General features: G+C 57.3%; 1 protein-coding gene across 7 annotated transcripts in view; it reads right to left on the minus strand.

The window, feature by feature from the left end:
- Positions 1-23,225, minus strand: part of TBC1D2B (TBC1 domain family member 2B) — a 59,367-nt gene that overhangs the window by 12,569 nt on the left and 23,573 nt on the right. For all 7 annotated transcript variants that reach the window (XM_026510274.4, XM_044388459.3, XM_044388460.3 and 4 more), the window contains 5 exons: positions 10,061-10,224; positions 7,123-7,352; positions 6,201-6,590; positions 2,440-2,550; positions 1,385-1,578 (listed from right to left, as the gene is read on the minus strand). In XM_026510274.4, coding sequence (XP_026366059.1) covers positions 1,385-1,578; positions 2,440-2,550; positions 6,201-6,590; positions 7,123-7,352; positions 10,061-10,224 — 1,089 coding nt within the window. The remainder of the gene's footprint in view (positions 1-1,384; positions 1,579-2,439; positions 2,551-6,200; positions 6,591-7,122; positions 7,353-10,060; positions 10,225-23,225) is intronic.

The raw sequence follows: 23,225 nt of genomic DNA on the forward strand, positions 1-23,225 counted from the left end.
GTGCTGTGCGGGGATCTGCGAGGTCAGCCACAGAAGACCAACACGGGGCCTTTCACACCTGCTGCTGAGGGCCTGACCTGAGCGAACCCAGCAGAGCCGCAGAGACGTGTCCCTGCGGGTCGGGGATCCTGCAGATCTCGTCTACACCCTAGAGGAGCCCGCACACGGACGCGTGGAAACACGAATCCTGATGTTTGCCATGTCTCATCTGTCACAAGGGAACGTGGAAGGACCCTACGTGTCCACCACGAGGGAGGGAGTAGAGACACTGTGGTGTGGGCTCCACCTGCGCCTCCGACAGTGGAGGGGCAGCTTGGGAGCCACGTAGACCCATCCGGAAGATTCCAGAAGGAACGCTGGAAAGTTGCAAGCATGGCAGGATTCGTGAATCAGAACATGTCATCAGTGAGAGTTAGAAATACACACTGAAGTTCGTGAAGTGAAAGGACACGGTGTCTGGCATTTGCTTTAAAATATTCCAGAAAAAACCCTGGGGGCGGGGGAGGAGAAGGTACAACCAGACTGACAATGATCACAGAAGGGGCGCCTGGGGGGCTGTCAGGAGACTCTCCTCTGCGGGCTTGAAATTTTCCATAATGAGCTAGAAACACATCAACACGCAGTTACTGTTCTGCTTACAGGTGAGGTTTGGAAACAACATGAACAGAGGAGCCCAGAGGCGCCCGAGGGAGGAAGACAGGTGTCCCCCAGCAGCCGGCAGCCCCGCGGACCCTGCGGAGAGCGCGGCATGGAGCCGGCTGCTCAGGCTGCCCCCACTGCTTGAGGGCGACTGCGGACGTGGTGCGTCCCTCCCCGTCCGCAGAGTGAGGCTGAAAACACCCCCCTTGCCGAGCGGTCCACATGTGCTTGCGGGTAGAACCCTTGGCACAGCTCCTGGCACGTGGGCCTCAGGAGCACTCCGTGACAGGGGTGAGGCGCACGTGCTGCGAGCTCAGACACGGCAGGTCTTGCCAGAGCGCAGTCAGACCCTCCGTGGGCGCTGAGCCACCGCGCTGGGCTAGCCAAGCCTTCTCCCCACGCTGGGCCCCCTCTGCTCTCGAACCACATGTGGGAGCAGCTGCGTCTCAGGACGGGACTCCCGCTCCTCGGGGTCTGGCTCCCAGCAGGACCGGAGCTACGGCGGGGACCGCGGGCCCTGCCGCGCTCGGAAGCGAGGTCCTGGACTCGACGACCTGGCCTGAGCCCGGCTCTGCTGCGCGCTCGTTACAGCAAGAACGCCCATCACCCGTTCTGGTGACGGACAGTGCTCGTCACGAGTGTGCAACGGGACACACTCGCACTCAGTCCTCCGTGAACGACGACTGCTGTTGAAACGGGGGACATGGGACACGGGTCCACACCCGCCAGTCGCCAGCGCCCGTACCTGACGAGGTGAGGCTTCACGAACGCCTGCTCGGGCTGCTCCGGGCCCTCCACCTGCAGGGCGTCCTCCAGCAGCTGGGCTATGACGTCGCGGGAAGGCCCCTGCTCCTCCGAGCAGACCGGCGTCTTCATCTCCTGGAGCAGGATCAGGTACTTGCTTTCTATCTGGCACAACTTGGCTTCCAGGCTGGAGTACTGGAGAGAACAGGGAGGTCACCTCCGTCCCGACCAGGAGGCAGGATGGGCAACCCCCGGGTGCCCCCAGCAGCAGGGGAGGGGAGCCGGGGACCGCATGGAGGGCAGGAGACGCGTGTGCGCCTCGGGCTACCTGTCACCTCGGCAGCAGGCTGCCCCGGGCCCCTTCTTCCGGGGCACTGGGCTGGAGCAGGGGCCGGCGGTGAGAGCTCTGACGCCGCTCCCGCATCAGTCCCGCAGTGCTGAAGGCAGCGGCAGGAACCTGTGGCGGTCCCTGAGGTCACGCTGTCACCGGGCACATGGGCCGTGAGCAGGCGTGCATGTGGCACTGACATTTCCCTGGACCCCGGGGCCAGCTCCTGTCTGCCGCCTCATCGGACGCACCAGACACACGCCCTGGGACCACGTGGACGCAGGTCCGGGAACACGAGGTGAGCTGGGTACATGCGGTGGCGGCTGCTAGCACACCGAGTGCCACCGGGTGACAGCTGCCTTTCCGGCCACAATGGTGACAGACTCACACCGACGGGTTCCCACCGTCCCCGTTTACAGTTGGGAAACCGGTCCACGCAACTCAACAGCAAAAACCACAGTCCAAATACTCTTTGTTTGGGGGACCTGAGAGTCGGAGTGAACTGTTTTCCGAAACCCCATGACGCGTGCCGATGAGGACACGACGGGCGCCTCTGCTGTCTTCACCTCAGACACGGCGACACTGAGTACGCAGTGCTCTGCACCCTGTATTTCAGATTCAGTGACCTCGCGCCCCCAGCGTGGGGGCAGGACTGGTTTAAGGTGTGCCCGCTTCTAAAGGCTTCCGCGACCCCCACCACCAGGAAACAGAGCTGCGCCACGACCCACCTTGGCCATGAGATCCCGCTCCCTCCTTTCCGCGTTTCTCCGCAGCGCCGAGAGCTCCAGGATTTCCTTGTTCAGGAACTTGTTCTGGGTTTTGTATCCCTGAAGGTTATCCTGTTGGGAACAAAAAACCATCGGTTCACGCAGGTCTCTCAGTTACAGAATCGCCGTCCCCGCCAAGAGCCCCACCAAGTGAGCGCGAGCGTCAAGAGACCGACCGCCGGGCCCTCCCGATGGTCTGTGCAGCCACCCTTGGGGCGACGACGGAGCAGGCAGGATTACGTCCTCACGCTGCGAACACGTCACGTCCCTGCGCTTGCTGACGTGGCACAAAGCAAACCCTTGTGTTCATTTCTTAACTCAAGAAACAACACGTGTTCTGTGGGTTTTCATCGTCACCCGCTGAGGTGACAGAGAAAGGAGCACGCACACACGGCGCGCTCACTACAGAATCGCCCGCCTCCGGAGAGCTCGACCCTCCCATTTTCATGTTGAAACATTTCAAACTCTGGAAAGGCTGACGGAGAAGAACAAGGAACCGGATACGCCCTTCACCTAAAACTCACCAGCTGTCACCGTCTGCCGCACCTGCCGCGTGACTTGAGAGTGCTTCACGGGCTGGTGACAAGTCTGCCCAGTGCGGCGACACGATCGGGGGTGGCTGGTGAAAGCCCGCGAGGAGGGGAGGCGTCTGGGACAAATGCGCCCCACCAAGCACCGTCCTCTATCCACGTGTTCCCCTTCTCTGCGGGGTCCCCAGGGCTGCGCTGGCCCCTGGGTCACCGGGCAACTCCCGGACCAGCCAGGAGTGTCCGCCCCTCATGGGACGGAGACCACGGCTGTTCCCCGGGACGTGCCCCCGTCTCCGGGCTGGACGCCACCGTGGGGGCAGGGGCCCACAATCACCATAAAATGTGCAGACGAACTGTAATGTTTCGAGGGCTCTTCAATCGCTAGGACTTGTGGAGCTGACACTACAGGTTACAGGGTCCGCGTGAAAGTCCTGACGGCTCCGCAAGTGACAGCCCTCAGGCCACCGTCCCCGTGTCTCTGCTGAGAGCCGGGCCACCAGGCTCAGAGCTGCTGACCACACCCAACGGATACGCTCACGCCTCCTGTGTCAGCGGACTGCACGTCACGACAGGCCCATGAGACGCCAAGGTCCAACCCCACGGGAGGCCCGGACCCCTCCTCCCTGGTCTCCGTCCTCCCTTCCCCTGGCGAGTGAAAGCTCTGGCAGCAGACAACACACACGTAATGAAAAGCAGGCTGACGGAAGGAGGGCGAGGGACACGGGCGGGGGGGACGGCGGGAAAGCTGAGCAAGCGGGTCCTCCGGTTATGTTCTGTGTGACCGTTCACCGTGAGGACTCGCCCTACGCTGACCATGGCGACCACACAGTGAAGCCCCTACAAGTGCCAGGCCCCCAGTCCTGGCCAGACCCCATGAGGGGAGGGCTGGTTCACAGACGAACACACTGGGGCGGGAGGGGGCCCGACCCCCATGTGGGGTTCACAAGCAGCGAAGCTGGGAGGGTCTGAGCCAGCGCCCGAGCTGGTCCCCACCCCCTCCTCTCCGTGCTCCCTACGGTCGTGACGCGGTCTGTTTATGTGCTAACGACCCCGGGAGCTCCAGGAGAGGCCGCGTGCTCCCAGCGCAGCGCGGAGCCTGGCACGCGGCTGAACCGATGCACGCGAGAGTCCAGACAGGGAAAAGCTGCGGGCGTGAAGGCCCGCGCCAAAGAGCAAGTCCCAGGAGGACCAGCCGCACAGGTTGGGGGGGATGGCATCACGACGGCACCCCCGACCGTGCCCAGCGAAGCAGAGGGCCACCTGCGCCAAGCAAGGAAGAATCGCGGAGCCACGGAAAGGCCTGGAAGGAAGTACAAAAACAGTAAGTACTTAGGCTGGTAAAATCCTACGACCAATGTGTGCTCCTTCCTCAAAATACCCCAGAAACAGAAAGTGACCCTGTCCCAGAGCCAACAGCAAGTGTCAGCAAATTCCAAACAGGCCGCACACACTGACCAGAGTTGGAGAAAGTGGGTTGTGACAGTGACGGACGAGAACTCCCAGCAACACAGTGTCCCCCGCGGGGGCGTTCTGAATTCGGGGTCAAGGCAAGAAATCAGTATGGAAACAGTGCAGCGACGAGGACACTCGCAGCAAACCCCACTTCCGTCCGCAGCCCCCGCCCGCAAGCCTGCCTTCAATTCCCGCAGAGCCGGGGGAGCCAGCGGTGGGAGCGGGCGTCTGGCGCTGGCGGCGGCAGAAACCAGTGGCCGGCCGGCCCACGTGGAGCCCACGGCCACGCGCCGGCCCCCGAACAGCCACCTCCTCCATGAGCTCTGTAGCCACGTAACCCGACCACAGTGGGATTTCAGAGCCATGGGCCTTAAACGCTGTTGAGAAATGTTGGCGGAAGAGTCACAACATCACCGAATGATTCAAAGCCACTCCTCCCGTCACGCCACAAAAACTAAAGTGTGGATAAGGGGGAAAGTCTAATTCTGATCAATTCTGCCGTCTCCACAGGGACCTGCGTGGACCAGAGACAAGCCGCTCACTCCCACACACGCCGTGGTTCGGCTCCCGCGCGTCCCCGCCGAGCACGCTTGTACGGCCTGCAGCCCAACACTGCGAAAACAGGCGTGCTCGCACAATATTGATTTCAGCCGACGTGAAGCAAACCGTGGTCAATGCATATCGCTGCTGCAGGGACGTCCAGGTCGGGCACGTTCTCGGTTGCGCAGACGAGCAGAGCCGAGTCTTACCAGCCACACCGACCACGACAGCTGTTTGTGGTCGAATCATAGAGGAACGGGGTTGGGAGCTTTGTTGTTCCTGCTGCCCTCTGGCCTCACACGTGTCACTGAGTAGGGGTCACTACGGGAGGCCACGTGCACGTCCCGACGACGCTGCTGTCGGCCCCGGGTTCGCTTCTGTTCTAGAATTCTCTGAGAGACCTCCACACAGCCACCACTCAGCTATCCACCAACAAGCCGGCAAGGTACTGCAGGGCATTCAGTAGGTGCTCACTGATGACCTCGATGTGGCAAACTTTGCCTTCAAGGATAACCTGCCCTCAGGGGCCAAACACCCGGTGCCGAGGTATTTACAGAAAGAGGCGAGGGGGAGGCGTTAGGGTTGGGTGGGGCCTGTGGCGACAGACCTGCCTGGGGTGGGCTGGGCCACACTCAGTGCTGTCTGCGGCCTGATGGCCAGGGGCACAGCCCTTCCCCACCTCAGTTACGACCAAGACAGTCATGCGTTCAGCAAGCAGCCCCCCACCCCAGGGCCAGCCCCCCGTCCTCAGTGCCAGGACCCTCCCAGCCTGGCGCAAGGGGCCCTGACTCTGAGCAGACCTGCCTGGGAGCCAACCCCACACCAGCCACCAGAAATCATGCTCCCTCAGCTGCCCCCCAGGGGCTGAGGCAGGCTGTGCGTGCAGTGCGGGCCCCCTGGGCTACATGGGTTAAGGAAGCTCTAGGGGTGCAAGAGCAGAAAGGGGAGTCTCAGCCGCCTGAGAGCAAGGGAGGGAAAGATCCAGAACCACTCCGAGCAACGGCATCACCACTGGACTCAGACGTCCATTTTCCAAGGATGCTTCTTACAGAACTACGCATCGTTTGCCTGCAAGTCCTGCCACATCCGCTCACGAGAGGTCCAGCGGCCGTGCTGAGGCCCGCAGCCCTGGACGCACCGGGGGGCCGCCTGCAACGCCGTCTGAACCCCGCCCAGCAGCCGAGCCCACGCCCCACTCACTTTCAGCCTGTCCAGCTCCAACTGCTCCCTGCTGGCGGGGGCGGGGGAGCCGGGCACCCCCGCGGCGGACGGTGTGCTGTCCGCGCCCTCGCTGAGCCGGCGCGAGAGCTTCATGATGACCTCGTCCTTGGCCTGGATGGTCTCCACCAGCATCCCCAGCTGCTCGCTGAGCTCGCCCACCTTGCTCTTGAGCGTCCTGGCCTCCTGCTGCAGACTCTCCCTCTCCAGGGACAGCCGCTCCAGCTGCCCGCTGAGGCCCAGGATCTGGTCATCCTTGCGGTGCAGAAGGCCAAGCGCGTCCTTCGGGACTCCCTCAGACAGCCGGCTGCTGGCGAAGTACTTGTCGTACTGGGAGGACCGGACCGTCTGCTGCAGCAGCCGCACGAGCTCCTGGGGGCGGGGTAGGGGAAAGAAGCAGAGACGGTGACCCCGTGACACGGAGCAATGCAGGACCGAGACGCACGCTCACAGCGACTTCCTCTCGGAGGGTCTTGGAAACGAGAGGAAGAAACACGCACTCGGCCAAGCCCGTGTGCAGAGAACAATTCTAGGAAACAGGAAACGGCGGACGCGCGCACCGTCCTCCGCCACGGCCCCTAGTGCGCGCATCCGTGTGTGACACGGGGGCTCTAACATCGGCTCCGACGTGCCCAGCCACAATGCGTCCTCGGTCTCAGAGGGAAGCGCACACCACGTGGAACTCTTCCCCCTCCTGTTAGTGGACTCGGCCGGCCCCGCGCTGGGGTGGGAGTGGGCGCGGCGGCTGAGACCCTCCCCTGACCCACTGGTGGCGTCCCCACGCCCCCTGGAAACCCAAAGGTCTCTGAAGAAGTGACCCAGCGGAGCGTGGGCACCTCCATCAAAGTCCTGGGGGGAAGCCCGTCTGGGGCCGGGGGACACGCGGGTGAGGAGGGACAGTTACCTTCTGGCTGGACAGGTCTTTCCTCAGCCGCTCCAGCTCCTCCTGCTGGCTCTGCACCTGCAGCTGCAGCTCGGCCGCGGGCTTGGGGGCGCCGCCTGCGCTCGCCCCGTCCGCCGAAGGCTCACCACTGACGTGGCGGTTTCTGTACGATCCGATCATGTCTTTCAAAGGGCGCTTTCCTTTGTAGGGAATACGTCCAAAATCGAAGGGAAATCCTGAGCCAGTAACTCCTACGTAAAAACAGAACTTGTTTTCTAAGAGCAGGACACACGGTCCTTCTGGAAACCCCAGTAAAACACATTAACGCCCCACCCGCCATCCTCCGGGAAGTTCTGTGTTCGTCGCGCAGAGAGCAACGGGCGGGGACGCCCCTGGGCCCCGACTCGCTCTCGACGAACTCGACGAAATCGAGCCGAACTCAAAGATGATCCCCCACCCTGGATCCTTCCTTATGAGGCTGGTCACGTGGCTCCTTTTCAAGAAAACGTTCTGGCTGCGATTGCTCAACGTCTGCCTCACGACGAGTGGCAACGGGCAGAGCGCGCGGGCAGACGAGGAATTTAGGACAAGGCCACCAGACGCCTCGCTCAAGACTCGTCTGTGACACGGTCTCTTTTCCAGACGCTCAGGTCACATCACCAATGTCCCACTGCAGCCACTTTCGGGACCAGACGGGACAGACACGCAGGCTGGGGAGGAGCACAGTGGCTCCAAGTTCCCGCAGCATCCCGGAAACACGGAGCCCCTTCCCCGGGGCCCCCGCCTGCAGTCAGACAGCAGGACCCGGGCGGGACTCAGGGACACAGGGATCCTTGGCTCCCTTGGCTCATCTGTTCTCAGTAAGAAAACAAAGCAAACCCACGCCCTGAATGAACGTCTTCCTCATTGCGAACACGTGTTTTAAAGTGTGACTACATTCTCTTCCCTAAAACTGGGCCTTTAAAATACTGATGGATCCAAATAGAGGCTAGTATGGATGGATCCAGATTCACACGCACTAGAAGAGGCAACGTGAACTGGAACACAGGACACAGAGTCCACGAAGCTGCAAACAGACGACTCCCAGCTCTTCAGTCGGGAGAGCGGCTGCCCTGGGAGGGCCGGTGACTGGGGGGCTGGGGAGCAGGGCAAGGGCCGGGGGGCCGGGGGCTGAGGAGCAGGGCAAGGGCCGGGGGGGCGGGGGGCTGGGGAACAGGGCGAGGGCCGGGGGGCTGGGGCCACGGGCGGGGCCGGGGGGCTGGGGGCTGGGGAACAGGGCGAGGGCCGGGGGGCTGGGGGCTGGGGAACAGGGCGAGGGCCGGGGGGCCGGGGGGCCGGGGAGCAGGGCTGGCCCCGTCCTGTTTCTTGAAGTAAGTGCTGCTACGTGGGTGCGTTCGCTGTGAAAACCCGTCCCCTTCACATTTCCGACGGGGAACCTGGCATACTTGAAAGCAGGGGAACAGACGGAAGGGAGAGGAGCTCGTGCCCCATGTGCGACACGGACAGGCTGCTGGGCTGATGCTCGCAGCTGGTACAGGAAGGGTCCACGAACCCGCGTGATCAGAGTCTGCAGACGCCGGCTGGCTGCGTGTCTGGCTGGGGAGCTTCCGGCCCACGCGAGCCGCTCAAGCCTCGCAGACCCTTCCTTCCCGACCGTGCTCGCAGCTCACCCTCCAGAACCCGAGTCCCCCTCCTCAGGAGGTGCCCCCACTGACGTGGGCCCTCGCCGGGGAGCGCAGCACACCCAGCCCGCCACCTTCACGCCGCATCACATGGGACTGCGGGTCCCACGCCACGACCCCGCGAACACAGGCAGGCTCCCCAGCAGAGCCAGTCAGGACCACCCTCTCGGGGGACAGGAGAAGCGTTTCCTCTAATACTTGCCCTCCCAATAAAGATTTCCTATGATCCTGCCCCTCCTGCCAGCCCACGCTAGAATCGAGCGCCAGGCAGAATTTCAAAATTACTGTCACTTTCCATGAAGACATCGATAATCCCTCGTGGGTCCCTGAACGAGCATGAGGAGCGGCTGTGCAGACGGGGTCGGGCTGTCGACACCCGAACCCTGATCCATCCCAAAACCAGCAGGAGCCAGAGGGCACACAGCCCCAGACCCCCAGCAAAGAGCGTCCTGGTCCTGATGAAGTCAGCCCCGCATCTGGGCAGGGCTCAGCCCCGCAATCACATATGGGGCAGCATGAGGAGCAAGAAAGGACCCGCACTCCGGAGCGTGGGAAATCCTCGGCGCGGAGACTGATTCGGCCACACGCTCGCCAAGGCAAAGGGAAGACAAGGACGGGGAGCTGTTCAGAGGCCAAGAGGCCAACACGGACCAGCAAGGAAACCCGCCCGCAGGCCTTGTCAGTGCCTCACGAGACCAGGGACGTGACCACGCAGCTATGGAACCAGCGTGGGCTTCGATTACTGGATTTACCGCCGCTGTTTCTCGTTACAATAACAAAGCCGCCGTAAGGTTTTAAAATGGGCTGTTATCTCTTAGAGATACACACGAAACAAAAACTTAGATGCAACGGATTGATGTCTAGAATTTACTTTAAAATGAGCCCGCAGATGGTGGACGCAAGGGAGCAGGGGGGGCGTGGAGAAAGAGTGGCCCTAAGTTTGAAACCGTGGGAGCCACGAGACTGCAGCGGAATCCGTGACCCTGTACGGTCTACTCTCGGGTACATTACAGATTTCTGTAAACAAAAGGTTTTAAAAAAATCCATATATCCGTAAAGAGCATTATGACTTCCAGACGCTCTATCTCCTGAAAAAGCCTATGAGCCACGGACGGGACGGTCATTTCTCGTAACAGCTCACCTCGCAGGCCCTCAGGGCTCATGCCCCCAGGAGAGGACGCGAACCCCACTGCGCCTCCCTCTTCCAGAAAAGCCTGGTGCCACAGGGGCTCCCGCGCCGCGGAGAGAAGGACGGGCCACAGGAACCACGTCCGTACCTTTGTTTCCTTCGGGGGCCGGCTTCTTCCTCTCCTCCTGCGCCATGGACTCCTCCAGGTCCTTAGGGTTCGGGTCTAAAAGCTCCCACTCTTCATTGGTATAAAACACACTCTTCCGACTGTCGCCATGTCCTCTCCCAGGACGGAAAGAGGACATTGAATTTCTGTTAGGAGAAACGAAACGAGTTATTTAAAGCGCTGTGAATAAATGTGTTATTTCACATACACAGGACTGGCAAAAATTAACATATGTGACAACGTCAAATGTTGGGGAGGGAGTGCAGAGAGGGAGCACTGGTGGGCGCTGCTGGCGTGAGTCACACGGGGGACCAGCGGCAGCACCCAGTTCAGGTGAAGGGGGACCCGCCCCAAGGCCCCGCGTGTCGCAAACAAACTCCTGGGCGTGGGCACGAGACACGGAGGAGTGCGCCCACCGCCGTGCTGTTCACGCGGGACCCGGATGAACGCGGCGGCCGAACAGCCGGCAGCGGGAGAGCAGACGCGGTGGGTCGAGCTCCACGGCACCACTTCAGTGAGTCTGTCCACTCCCATGTCACTAGTGCCTGCCACGTGCCGGCCACGACTCCAGCTCGGGAGCCACGAGCCCGAGACACAGTCCTGCCCCACGAACACGCCAGCCACAGCCCCCATGTCGCGGGAGAAGTGCTTTTAGGCATTGAATGACGTGTGCAACATGACAGTGTTTCAGAGCTTCGAGGGAACAGTGGTCACAGACGCTGTGCCTACGTGCGGCAAAACCACGAGCGCCGGGACGCAGGACCCACCGCCTCCTCTGTGAAGGGCGGGGCGAGGCGGCGGGGGTGCGGGCTGCGGCACCAGCGCAGGACGCGGACACCACGCAGCGGCCGGCACAGCCTAGCGGCCTGGCAGTCAATCTCAAGCGAGGGATTTACCCGCAGAAATGAGAACACGTGTGCGCACAGGGCCTGCACGTGGACAGTCACAGCTGCCTGATTCCTCACAGCCATAAACATGTCCCCATGAGTGGGTGGTCCAGCTGGGACACGTCCACACACACCGCACGCTATTCAGCAAAGAAAGGGAATGAGCCACGAAACACTCGTCCACGCAGAGGAGCCCACGAAGATGACGCGTCTTCTCAAGAAGACAAGCACGAAGGACCACACACAGCACGACCACGTTCACAAAGAGACAACGACGGGAGGCAGGCCAGGGTCGGCTGGGGGCCTGGGTGAGGGGAGCGGTCGGCCGCAGGGGGACGGAAACGCCCGGTGTCTCCATTACAGAGGCGTTTTCACGACCACGTAGGGTTTCGGACAGTCATCGGCCTGTACAGGGAACACACGTGAGCTTCCTGCAGGTAAATTACAGCTCGCTGATGCGGCTGAACCGAAGAGCGCGGAGAAACGTGTGTTGTGCGGGGGATGGAGCGAGGCTGCCAGTCTGCGGGAGGCTGACCGACCACACCCTCACGGACAACGGCCATTTCTCAACCTGGCGTGTTCGCGAAGCACACTGTTTTGCCCGATTCGAACTGTATTGAACACTCTAGACATGAGACTGCAGGGAAACTGGTAATACCATTAAGTTCCCGCCGCTGCATCCGACAGGCCCACACAGCCTTCCGCTCCAACGCTGTCCCCAGGGGCCTGGCACTCACACCCACCACACGGGTTCTCGGTGTGTTTCCCCGGGGCCACGAGGGAGCAGGCAGGTGAAGGCGTACAACACTGCCCACGTGCCACTCGTCCCCTAAGGCTCTCCCTCTGGCGACTGGCGCATCTTCACCGATGCACACTATAACCCAGCGAACGAGACATTTTACAAGGATTACACGGCCGTGCGGGAAGTCCTGCAAAACAGCGGCTCAGGAAGAAAGAGGACACGTCCACACGAGCCTGACACACTTGATCCTTTCTTTGACACGCTGGCTTGTTAGGTGGCTGTGCAGGGGCACGCGGCACCCACGGCAGCTTCAGCGGTCGGCTGTGGCCATCACTCAGGCGCGGCACCAACGGCTGGAGCAGTTCACAGCCCTCGGCCCGGGTTCCTCGTGGGGCGAGTGCAGGAAGGAGCCACATAGCGGGACGGGCGGACGTGGATGTGGCCGGGAAAGAGCAGCTCTTCACACAACTTAGGACCTTCCCCATTTCTGCCCCGTGGCGAGGCTGCGGGCACAAAGTCGGGCTCGCCTCTGCTCCGCAGGGAGGCTCCGGGCGCCAAGCCCCAGGTGAGGAGGCAACGGGATCAGGCTCAAAGCAGAAGCTCCTTAAGCCGAGACACCAAAGAGCCCATCCCTGGCTCAGCTCTTCCGCGAGGCAGCTGGTTCTGTGACTGCGCCAGGGAGGCCACTGAGCGCACCCTCCTCCAACCACGCACCCCGCCCGCTCCGGCGGCAGACAACTGAGCTCATGGCCACGTAAGCAGGGCCCTCCCGGTGGAGACTCGGGGCCCTTCTCGGACCGAGCTCGCTGTTCCAAGACCCCACTGTCGAGAGACAAACCTCTGAGCTGGACTTGTGTGTCCCCAGGCACCGGGCCGGGCGCTGCTCTTTGGTTCAGTAATGGACCTAAGTGGACAGTGAGGGGCCCAGGCGGCCAGCAGCACCGGCAGGGCCGCGTGTTCAGCCCCAAGGGTCTCTAAACACCAGCAATCGATGTAATTCACAACAGCTGTTTCCAAATGTACCTATTTCAGATCAATTTCTCCACGTACATTTACGACGTGTAACGAACACAGGCCACAGGCTGCGCTGGGGACACCGACGCCCCCCCCCCCCCCCCGCGACAGATCAGTTCTTTGGGTAGATTCCCACTGGGACACAGACACGCACAAGCCCATCAGGAAACGTTCTCTGAAATGATAAAGGCCAAGATAACGGGAGGGGCCTGCAGACGAGACAAAGGGCCTCGAGGTGGGGAGCCTCACAGCATCCTCAGGAGAGGAGGCGCGCGGGCGCTGTGCCACAGCCCCGGGGCCGCCGCACACACCGGGAGCCGCAGGCACCCATGACGGGCTCCCCTGGGGCTCCGGGAGCGTAGCCCCAGGAACTGATTTTGGACGTCTGGCTCCAAGCGTGAAGGGTGAATGTGCGCTGCCTTCACGCTCTGGTCTGGGGTGATTTGCAGCCAGAGCAAATACAGCCCTGTGGCCGCGGGGGGCTCTTCCTCAGCCCTGTGCAAATCCCGGCCGGCGTGCAAGTTGGAACCTCATGTCTCTGGTTTCAGCGGTTTCAGTGCCGCCAGAGGGACGTGGGAACGTGGTCACAGGGACCCTCTGCCACTGCCTGTCCACCACACGTGGACAGACGAGCGCGCCATCCTTCCACGTCACAGCAACACCTACGACAGCGTGTCCTGCCCCCGAAGTCCCATCGCAGTGAAAACCATCTCATCTGTGAACCTCCAGGCAGGCAGGTGCGGCCGGGCTGGCTCCCCACGCCCGACGCGCAGACCCTGCTTCCAGCCCTCTGCCCTGGGACCCCCGGCCTCTCCCTGCACCACCTCCACTCAGCGCCCGAGCTCCTGGCACGCGGGCCTGGGGACTCGGGAACCCCTGCTCTCACGGCCGCTGCCTCGCACCGTGGCTGTGCTCCTGCCCCACTTTCTGCAGGTCCCGCCTCGTGCTTCAGACCTAAGTCAAAACCCGCCGTCCTGCAGAGCCTCCCCTACCACACCCCCGTGCACCCCGTCGGGGGGGGGGGCAGTGACCACCGGCTCGGGCCTCAACGGCACCCCACGGCCTCGTGCGTGAGGCCCGCCCGCCGCCACCCTGCCCGGAGGCAGCGAGCAGCCAGCTCTGACCCGCAGGCACCTGCAGGTAAACTGGGGGAGACACAAGAGGGCACAGAGGTGACCAGGATGGAGCCAGGCTGCATGGCCGGGGCGGCCCTTCAGAGAGTGCTTCTCAAGTGTGGGCGGCGACCCCGGCAGGCCGCAAAGGAGAATCCAGGCCTCATGAAGCCAGTTCTGAGGGTCCAGTCATGTTGTCCGTGCACCAGAACAGAAAATGTTACTTCAGCAGATTAACACTGACGTTCTACGAAATTTCTGTCTGGGTTTTACAGGCTTCCAAGCAGCACATGTTTCTATTAAGTGCCTATTATCTGCTGTGGGTTTCCGGGCAGGGACCACACGGCAGGTGCAGATGGGCGCTGAGGGCCCACGGAGCACGGCAGGTGCAGGGCCCGAGTGCTCCCGCCCCTGGAGGTGGCCAGGCCCTTCCCTCGTCAGTCCTTCCCCGCGTAGGCTGGGGCACCCAGCATGAGGCCGGTGCTGTGCGAGGCACTGGGGACACACGGGCTCATATGGGAGCGGGGGCCACAGGCCAGGACGCAGAGAAATGTAACGAACGCCAGCAGTAGGACAGCCATGGAGGAGAAGCTCGGGGTCAAGGGTAGAGCAACGCCAGGACTCCCCAGGAGAGAGAACCCACCCAGCAGTGGGATGGCCTGAGGCAGGGCCTGGGGGGAAACTGAAAGAAGCCAAGGGGGCCGGCAACACAGGTGAGCCCACGGGACCTCCAAGGCCAGGTTCAGGGCACGCCTTCAGGCGACGGTGATGAGGAGCCTCTGAAAGGCTTGCGGTAGTGGGAAGAATGGATTCGGTCACTGGGAGTAGGGTCCCTGCAACAGGAGGGTCCAGGACTGGCAGATGACACAGCAGTGCCCCCCTCTCAGCCCCCAAGTCCAAATACAACAGGAGGCACGGGCCAGTCACGCCCTTGGAGGCCTGCACGAGGCACTCATGTCCTCCAAGTGCATCCCACGTGTGCCAGGTGACCGACTGCACTTTCCTGCCAGGCCTAACGGTCTGCAGCTCCTCTCAGGGCTGCAGTGGTCTCCGTGGTGCAGCCTCACGTGGCTCCAGCCCTTGTAATGCAGACGTGGAGCACTGGGCAGCCGAGGTCAAGAGAGCTACTGGACGGGCGTGTCGAGCAGGCCCTGACGCTCCCCACGGGCTGTCGGCCCCCCATCCTGCAAACAGTGCACCCCATACCTTAACTTTCATCACAGTTTTTTAGAGTTTTTCAAGTCCTGCACCGAGGCTTTGGCACCTTGTCTTTCCTGCACAGACAGAGCTGTGCCCACAAGGAAGACCCCAAATCCCCGGATTCACCAAACGTCCCGGTGCATGGTCCCAGCCAGCAAGACCGAAACACCCCCAGGATCGCCAGCTGTGCACTCACATAACTCTTCCCACCGGGCCTGAGGGTCAAGAGGGAAGTGAGACCAAAGGGTCAGGGCAGGCCTGGCAGGACGGGCAGGCGCTCCCAGCCAGCTTGGCCTCCACCGCCACCGTCTCCCTGATGGGAAGAGCCACCGCACCCACGGTCTCAGCAGACGCCTTCACGAGAGCGGCAGCCACGTCAGCAGGACCAGCTCACGAGGAGCCAGACACCAAGCTGGGCAGCTCCTGTTTACAACCTCAGCCCTCACACCCACCCCGCGAGAGGGCATTTACACACATGCACGCACACACACCGGTTTACTAACGGAAAACATAAAGCTCAGAGAGGTTAGGTCACTGGCTCAGCACCACACGGCCCATGAGCAGCAGGGCTGGCTGTACAGAGCAGTGGCCAGAGCGGGACCCGCCCTGCATGGAGGGACGGCTGGGCCCGGGAGCTGCAGGTCACGCAGCGGGCAGAGCTCAGCACCCATCAGCAGAGCCAGCGTCCAGGCCCGCAGAGCCACAGGGCGCTGCTCACGGCGGCCCACACACTCCTCCCACGCACACCCATCTCGCCCACCCCCTGCACGAGCTCCGGGGCACGCACTTACCATGTGCCCAGGGCCACGCTTCCCCCACTTGCCCACGCACACCCGCCCCCAGCCCCGAGCCTACACGCACACGCGGACCAGACTGAACTCGGGGAACGACTGTCTCACCTGAAGGGACCTGGGAGGTTAACGGAAAGGCCGGTGAAAGCACGAAACCACCTCAAAGGAACTGAACACAAACTCAGGTGCCTCTCCCCGGGCCAGCCGAGGCCTCGTCCTCGAGTCTGGGCTGCTGACCCCGTTCCCTGGCATCCGTCCCCGGGCAACCGCACCCACAGGACAGCACCTCGTTTGTCCAAACCTGTTCTGCTTCTTTTTAAAAGCGGACCCTGACTCCGGGCTGGGAAACCATCTACGTATGGAGTCTGCAGATTGTTCCCGACTGTTCCCTGAGCGTGTTGCCCACGTACCAGGGGCAGTTTTTTAGTGACTCATTTTATCAAATTTCCCCCAAGTGTTCAACTAATTTTTCACAGAAAAGATAATTCCTTTTCGTCCGCACAGGCTTGCTAAGTGTTGTGCTGACAGATGACACGAAAATCCGGCAAATCAACAATTTCCCAATTATGTTCTTATGATGGACTGGGTGGGGGGTGTGGGGAGCCTCGGACTCCAACCAAGGGGCCCCGGGTGCCTTGCCGCTGTGTCGCACGCCTGCTGTGACCTTCAGCAAGTCACCTCCCCGCTCTAAGTCTCAACTGCATAGCCTGTCACACGGAGAGATGGCGTCTTAATGGCCCCCTAGCATCTCCAGAGCACAGAGGCCCCGCTCCGCACCTGCCCGGGGGCTGGACAAGCGGGATGTGCTGGCGGCCAGGGGCCCTGGGGGAGCACAGCCAGTGCATGAAGGTCCCGGGGGACGCAAGGATCCCGTGGCCACACTCGGTGGCTCTGGGGTCAGAATACGGGGACGCAGGGGCCTAAGGGACAGACTACAGTCACACCAAGGAGACGCCTGCAGGTGGAAGAGGACCAGGGATGCTTCCGACGTGGGGGACGGCACGGGCAGAGAAGAGCAGGATGTGGAGAGCCGACACCCGGACGAGCAGGGGCGAGTCCCCCACGGGCGCATGCCCCGCCACACCCCATTCAGCTTCCCTCAACACCGTGGCTGTATTTTCACTACTGACAACATGGGGAGAATGAGTTTCTTTGTTATACTGAATCCAACCATAAAGGAAAAGGGAGAATGGGGCCACGGTGTGAAAGAATGGGTCCCCGCACGTGCGTGGTTCCCGTAGCCTCCCCCCACCCCAAAACCCCGTGGGAGCGGCTGGCCAACTGTATGCTGCCCAGCAGCCCTGCAGGAAAGCAGGGAGCCCCAGCCGTGTCCCCGCAGCACAGCCACGCTGAGCCAAGCCCCCAGGGCTCCGCGGCTGCCACCACGGTCGCCTTGAAGTGGAGTAGAGACACCGTGACTCTGAGAACTACCCCAGCTCAGCCGTAAGAAGGCAGCAGGGTGGTCTGGTTCCTGTCTTGCATGAGGAGCTTGGAAGTGGCTGCTACGTCCCAACAGCAAGTAGAGAGCTGAACTACAGAAAAGCCAACACCTCCCCCGATCCACAAGGGACGGGGACACAGGGCAAGCTGCTGCCCCCAAGATGGGAGAGACAGGCAAGCGAGCACAGGAGGCCTGGCTTCCTGGAGGGGAGACTGAGCAGCATATTGGCGATGGGGCGGGACCCCAAACTGTTAACAGGTGGTTGCTGGAGGCTTGTGCAGACCCCTCTGAGGGCAGCAGCCCCGGGCACTAGGTTCCAGGAGCCCACTAGGTGCTGTGAGATTTACCTCCAAGAGGTCGACCAGGTTCCACCAGAGAATGTAAGGAAAAGTCCCTCAGGTTTCTGGCAGGGAGACAGGAAGGAACCGGTTTTAAATTCTCCAGAGCACCCTCCTCTGAAGGTCTGCCCTCGGGGGAACCCGGTTAACCAGAGCCTCACTGACCCGGGCGCGTGGATCCCCAGCTCTGGCCCCTCATGCCATCCTGGCCGCCCCCAAGGGAGGGAAAAGGCAGAGAAACCCTTGTGGGTCCACATACGGTGGCCAGGCTTGCCCATCACAGGACCACAGAACACTTCCTCCCTCCCCACCGCACCCGCCCCCCAGAGAACGGTCTGCAGCCTTCCTTTCCCCAGTACATCCTGTCCAGCCATCAAGAAAAAGGGACAAGGTCAACCAACATGATGTGGAGAGAGCGCGAGTGGCAGCAGAACCTGACAAGGCAGGGACGCTGGAATTGTCAGACCAGGAACTTAAAACAACTCTGATTAACATGCTAAGGGCTCTAAGGGATAAAGGGTCCAGCATGCAAGGTTAGATGCGTGACAGAAACAGACGAGACCCCAAGAAAGAACCAAAAAGAAATGACAGAGATTAAAAAAAACAAAACAAAACAAAAAATAAAATGCAAGAGAAATGAAAATCACTCCTGCTGGGCTTGTTAGTAGAAAGGACACGGCTGAGGAAAGACTCTGTGAGCTAGAGGACATATCTGTAGAATCCTCCAAAGACGAGAGGCATAAATACTTGAATCAAGGAGGGTCATTTCCCCAAATTAATGTCAGGCATCCAACCACAGCTCCATGAAGCCCAGGGAGCACCAAGCAAAACAGAGGCCAAAACCCCATAACTTGGCACGCCCTTCCCAAATGACAGAATCGCAGGTAAAGAAGAAATCCAGAGAGAAGTCCAAGAAAACAAACACGTGATCCACAGAAGAACAAAGATAAGACTTGCACCGACATCTTCTCAGCAACCATGTAAGACGTGAGTAGACAGAGATGTCTCGAGTCTGGAGAGGAAAACCACCATGCTGGAACCCCGTACTCTGCGAAATTAGCCTTCAAGAATGAAGGAGAAATGGGCCTTCTCAGCTAAACAAACAGTGAGGGAGCTTGTTCCTAGTAGACCTGCAAAAAAATGTTGTGTTCTTCAGAGAGAAAGAAAACGATACAGATCAGAAACAGACTCAGCAAGAAAGAAGAAAGGAAGAGCCCGGAAGACGCGACAGGGAGAGTAAAATACAGACCTTCACTCTTCTTATTCCAACTGATCTGATAACAGCTTGTTCCAAATAATAATGCCACCGATGTGTCTGCTTCTGTGTGTGCACCCCCGTGCACCCCACGCGCCCACAACACGCGCCCGTGAGCCCCTCCCCTCCCCCCCAACATACACCACAGCAGTGGCAGCGACACAGGGACGGGGGCAGAAGCTGGGACAGCTTTGCGATCACTGAGCACCCACCGACATGTGGGGCAGTGCAGTGTGATTTTTAAAGTGAACTTGGATTAGCAGTAAATGTGTGTTGAAAACTCCAGAGCAACTGGTTTAAAAAAACAAAACAAAACGAAAACTAAAAAGGAAGTATCGCTGATATGCTACGGAAGGAGAGAAAACGAAACCATATAAAACGCTCGATGAAAAACACAAGAGGCAGGGACGCCCAGCTGGCTCTGTCACTGGGGCACATGACTCTTGATCACAGGGTCGCGATTTCGAGCCCCAGGCTGGGTGTACAGATTACTCAAAAAATAAAATAAAACCACATGAGGCAGAAGAAGAGTGGGAGACAAAGATCAGGAACAAAGAAAAGGGCAACAAACAGAAAACAGTCACACACACATTAATCCGACTGAACCAAGAATCACCATAAATGTCAAAGGCCCACGCGCACAAGGTAAGACAGAGGTTGTCAGGACCTAAGGGCACGTTGTCTCCAGGAACCCACTTTAAATACACGCGCATATGGGTGAAACGTAAAAGCAGAGAAGTACACTGTGCCAACAACACTAGTCAAAAGAAAGAGGGAGCAGGTGTGTGAATCTCAGAGCAGACGTCAAAGTATGGGAAGTCACGAGGGTTAAAGAAGGCATTTCAAGTGAGAAAAGGTCAATGCTCCAAGAGTACAGCAATCCTCAATGCATACACCCGAACAACAGTGTGTCGGTAAAACCACGGGACAAAGAGAACCAACTATCATAGCTGGAGACTTCAACACCCTCAGTCAGCAATGAAAGGACCTAGCAGGCAGAAAATCAGTAAGGACGTAGCTGACCTCAACAACCACCAGCCAACTGGGTGTCACTGACGTGTAGACAACTCCGTCCAACGACAGCAGAATGCACATTCCTCTCGAGCTCGTGGACAACATTCACCAAGACAGACCACATCCCGGGCCACAGAACACAGCCCGACAAATTACACAACAAATCGTATGTCTGCCTTCAGACCACAGTGGGACTAAACTAGAAAACGGTAACAGAAACATAACGAAAACCCGAAATACATGAATAAACAACACACTTCTAATAAAACCACACAGGTCAAAGAAGAAATCTCAAGAGAAACTTTAAACTGAAGGTTTTAAACTAAAAGGAAATGATAATGCAACTTATCAAAGGCTGTGGGATGCAGCCAAAGCAGCGCTCAGAGGGAACTGTATAGCACTGAATGTACATGGTAGAAAGATCTAAAATCAATAATCTGTATTTCCACCTTAAGAAACTAAAAAAACGACAAATTAAATCCAAAAATAAGTAGAAGAAAAGAAATAATAATTAGAGCAGAAACCAAAGAAACTGTCAACATGAAATTAATAGAAAAAAAAAATCAGTGAAACCAAAGCTAGTCCTTTGAAAACATCAATCAATTCAATAAGCCTCTAGCCAGGCTAAGAAAAAAAAAAAGAGAGAGAAAACACAAAGTACTAATATCAGAAATGAAATAGGGGACATTGTTACAGATCCCATAGAAATTAAAAGAATAATAAAGAAACACTATAACATAAATGTGACAACTTAGATGAAATTGAATTGTCCTTGAAAGACACAATCTGCCAAAATTCATACAAGGAAAAAAAAGGTGATCTGAATAGTCCTATATCTATTACAAATACTGAATTAACCTTCCAAAAGCACCAGGCCCAGATGGGTCCACTGGTGCATTCTACCTAGCTTTCAAGGAAGAAATTCTACCAATCCTGTCCAATCCCTTTCAGAGGACAGAAGCAGAAGGAATACTTCTAAAGTCATTCTATGAGGCCAGGATTCCCCTAATCTCAAAATCACAGAAAGACATTACAAGAAAACTACAGACCAATGTTTCTCATGAACACAGATGCAAAAATCCTCAACAAAATATTAGCAAATCAAATCCAACAATATATAAAAAGAATTATACCTTACAACCGAGTGGGATTTATCCCAGCTATGCAACTCATTCAGCATCTGAAAATCGATTAATGTAATCTATCACATCAAAATATTAAAAAAAAAAACCCAAAACACACATAATGGGTTCATATCAAAAAATGCAGAAAAAGCATTTGACAAAATGCAAGACCCATTCATAATAAAAACTCTAAATAACTAGGAATAGAGGAAACCTTCTCAACTCGATAAAAACTATCTACAAAAATTGTACAGCCAACATCATACTTAATGGTAAGAAACTCAAAGCTGCCCCACTGGATCAGGTACAGGGCAGGGATGCTCCCTCTCACCACTCATTTTCAACACTGTACCAGAAATCCTTGCTAATGTAATACGGCAAGAAAAAGAAATTAAAGGTGTACAAATTGGGAAGAAAGACAAAACTGTCTTTGTTCAAGATGACATGATCATCTGTGTAAAAACTCTGAAAGAATAAATAAAATCTCCTGAAATTAATAAGCAATTATAGTGATGTTGCAGGATACAAGGTTAATATGCAAAAGACAACTGTTTACCTCTATACCAACAAGTGGAATTTGAAATTAAAGACACAGTACACAGTAAGATTTAGATTAGCAGCCTTGAAAATGAAACACTTAGATATGTGTGTGTGTGTGTGTGTGTGTGTGTGTGTAAGATCTATGTGAGGAATACTACAAAACTGATGACTGAAATCAAAGAATCAAATAATGGACAGCTATTCCATGTTCATGGGTAGGAGGACTTAATATTGTCAAGATATCAGTTCTTCCAAAATTGATCTATAGATTCAATGCAATCCCAATCGAAATTCCAGCAAGTTATTTTGTGGATATCGACAAACTGATTCTAGAGTTTGTACAGAGAGGCCAAATAGCCAATGTGATATTGAAGGAGAAGGACAAAGCTGGAGAAGGACACACCGGACTTCAAGACTTAGTATAAAGCGACCGTAGTTAAGACGGTGTGATGCTGGAGCAAGAACAAATACGTTAGTGGAACAGAATGGAGAGCTCAGAAATAAACCCCCATAAACACAGTCACCTGATCTTTGACAGAGGAGCAAAGATAGTCTCTTCGACAGATGGTGCTGGAACAACTGGACATCTACGTGCAAAATCATGAATCTAGACACAGACTTTTCACTCTTCACAACAATCAACTCAAAACGGGTCATAGACCGAAATGTAAAATGTGAAACTATAAAACTCCAGAAGATAACATAGGAGAAAGCCTAGATGACCTTGGGTGTCGTGATGCCTTTTTAGATACAACGCCAAAGACGCGATCATGGAAGAAATAACGATTAACTGGGCTTCACTGCAAGTAAACCCTTCTGCTCTGGAAAGACAAAATCAAGAGAATTAGGAGACAAGCCACAGACTAGGAGAAAATATTTGCAAAAGACACATCTGACAAAGGAGCGTTATCCAAAATATACAAAGAACTCTTAAAATTCACCGATAAGGAAACAACCCAGTTAAAAAGTGGGCCAAAGACTGGTTGTATATAAGACTGATGAATCACTGACCTCTACTTCTGAAACTAATGATACATTGTATGCAAATTAATTGAATTTAAATAAAGAAATTAAAAAGAAAAAAAAAGTGGGCCAACGACCTTAACACCCCACCCAAGGAGATACACGACACCTTATTTGCACACAGAAAACTGCTCCACGTCATCAGGGAAATGCAAACTAAAACATCAGTGAGACACCACCACGCACCGAGTAGACTGGCCCGAATCTGGAACCCCGACAACCCCAGATGCTAGTGAGGATGGGGAGCAACGGGAACCCTCATTCACACATGGCGGGAATGCAACACGGTGTGGCCACTTTGGGAGACAGGTTGGCACAAAAGCTCACATACTCCCACATACAGTCCGGCAGTCACGCTCCTTGACATTTACCCAAAGGAGCTGAGAACTCACGTCCACACAAAAACCTGCCCATGGATGTGTCCAGCAGCTCTGCTCATAATCACCAAACTTGGAAGCGACAAAGACGTCCTTCGGTGAGTGCATGGATTATTAAACTATGTCTAGACAATAAATATCATCCAGCACTAAAAACAGATGAGCTGTCAGGCTGAAAAGACACAGACGAACCTTAAATGCATGTTACTAAGTGAAAGAAATCGGTGTGAAAAGGCCAATATTCTATGATTCCAAAAAAATTGAAATTCTGGAAAAAGCAAAACGGATC

The sequence above is a fragment of the Ursus arctos genome, unplaced genomic scaffold (assembly GCF_023065955.2).
Source record: "Ursus arctos isolate Adak ecotype North America unplaced genomic scaffold, UrsArc2.0 scaffold_28, whole genome shotgun sequence".
Taxonomy (NCBI): Eukaryota; Metazoa; Chordata; class Mammalia; order Carnivora; family Ursidae; genus Ursus; species Ursus arctos.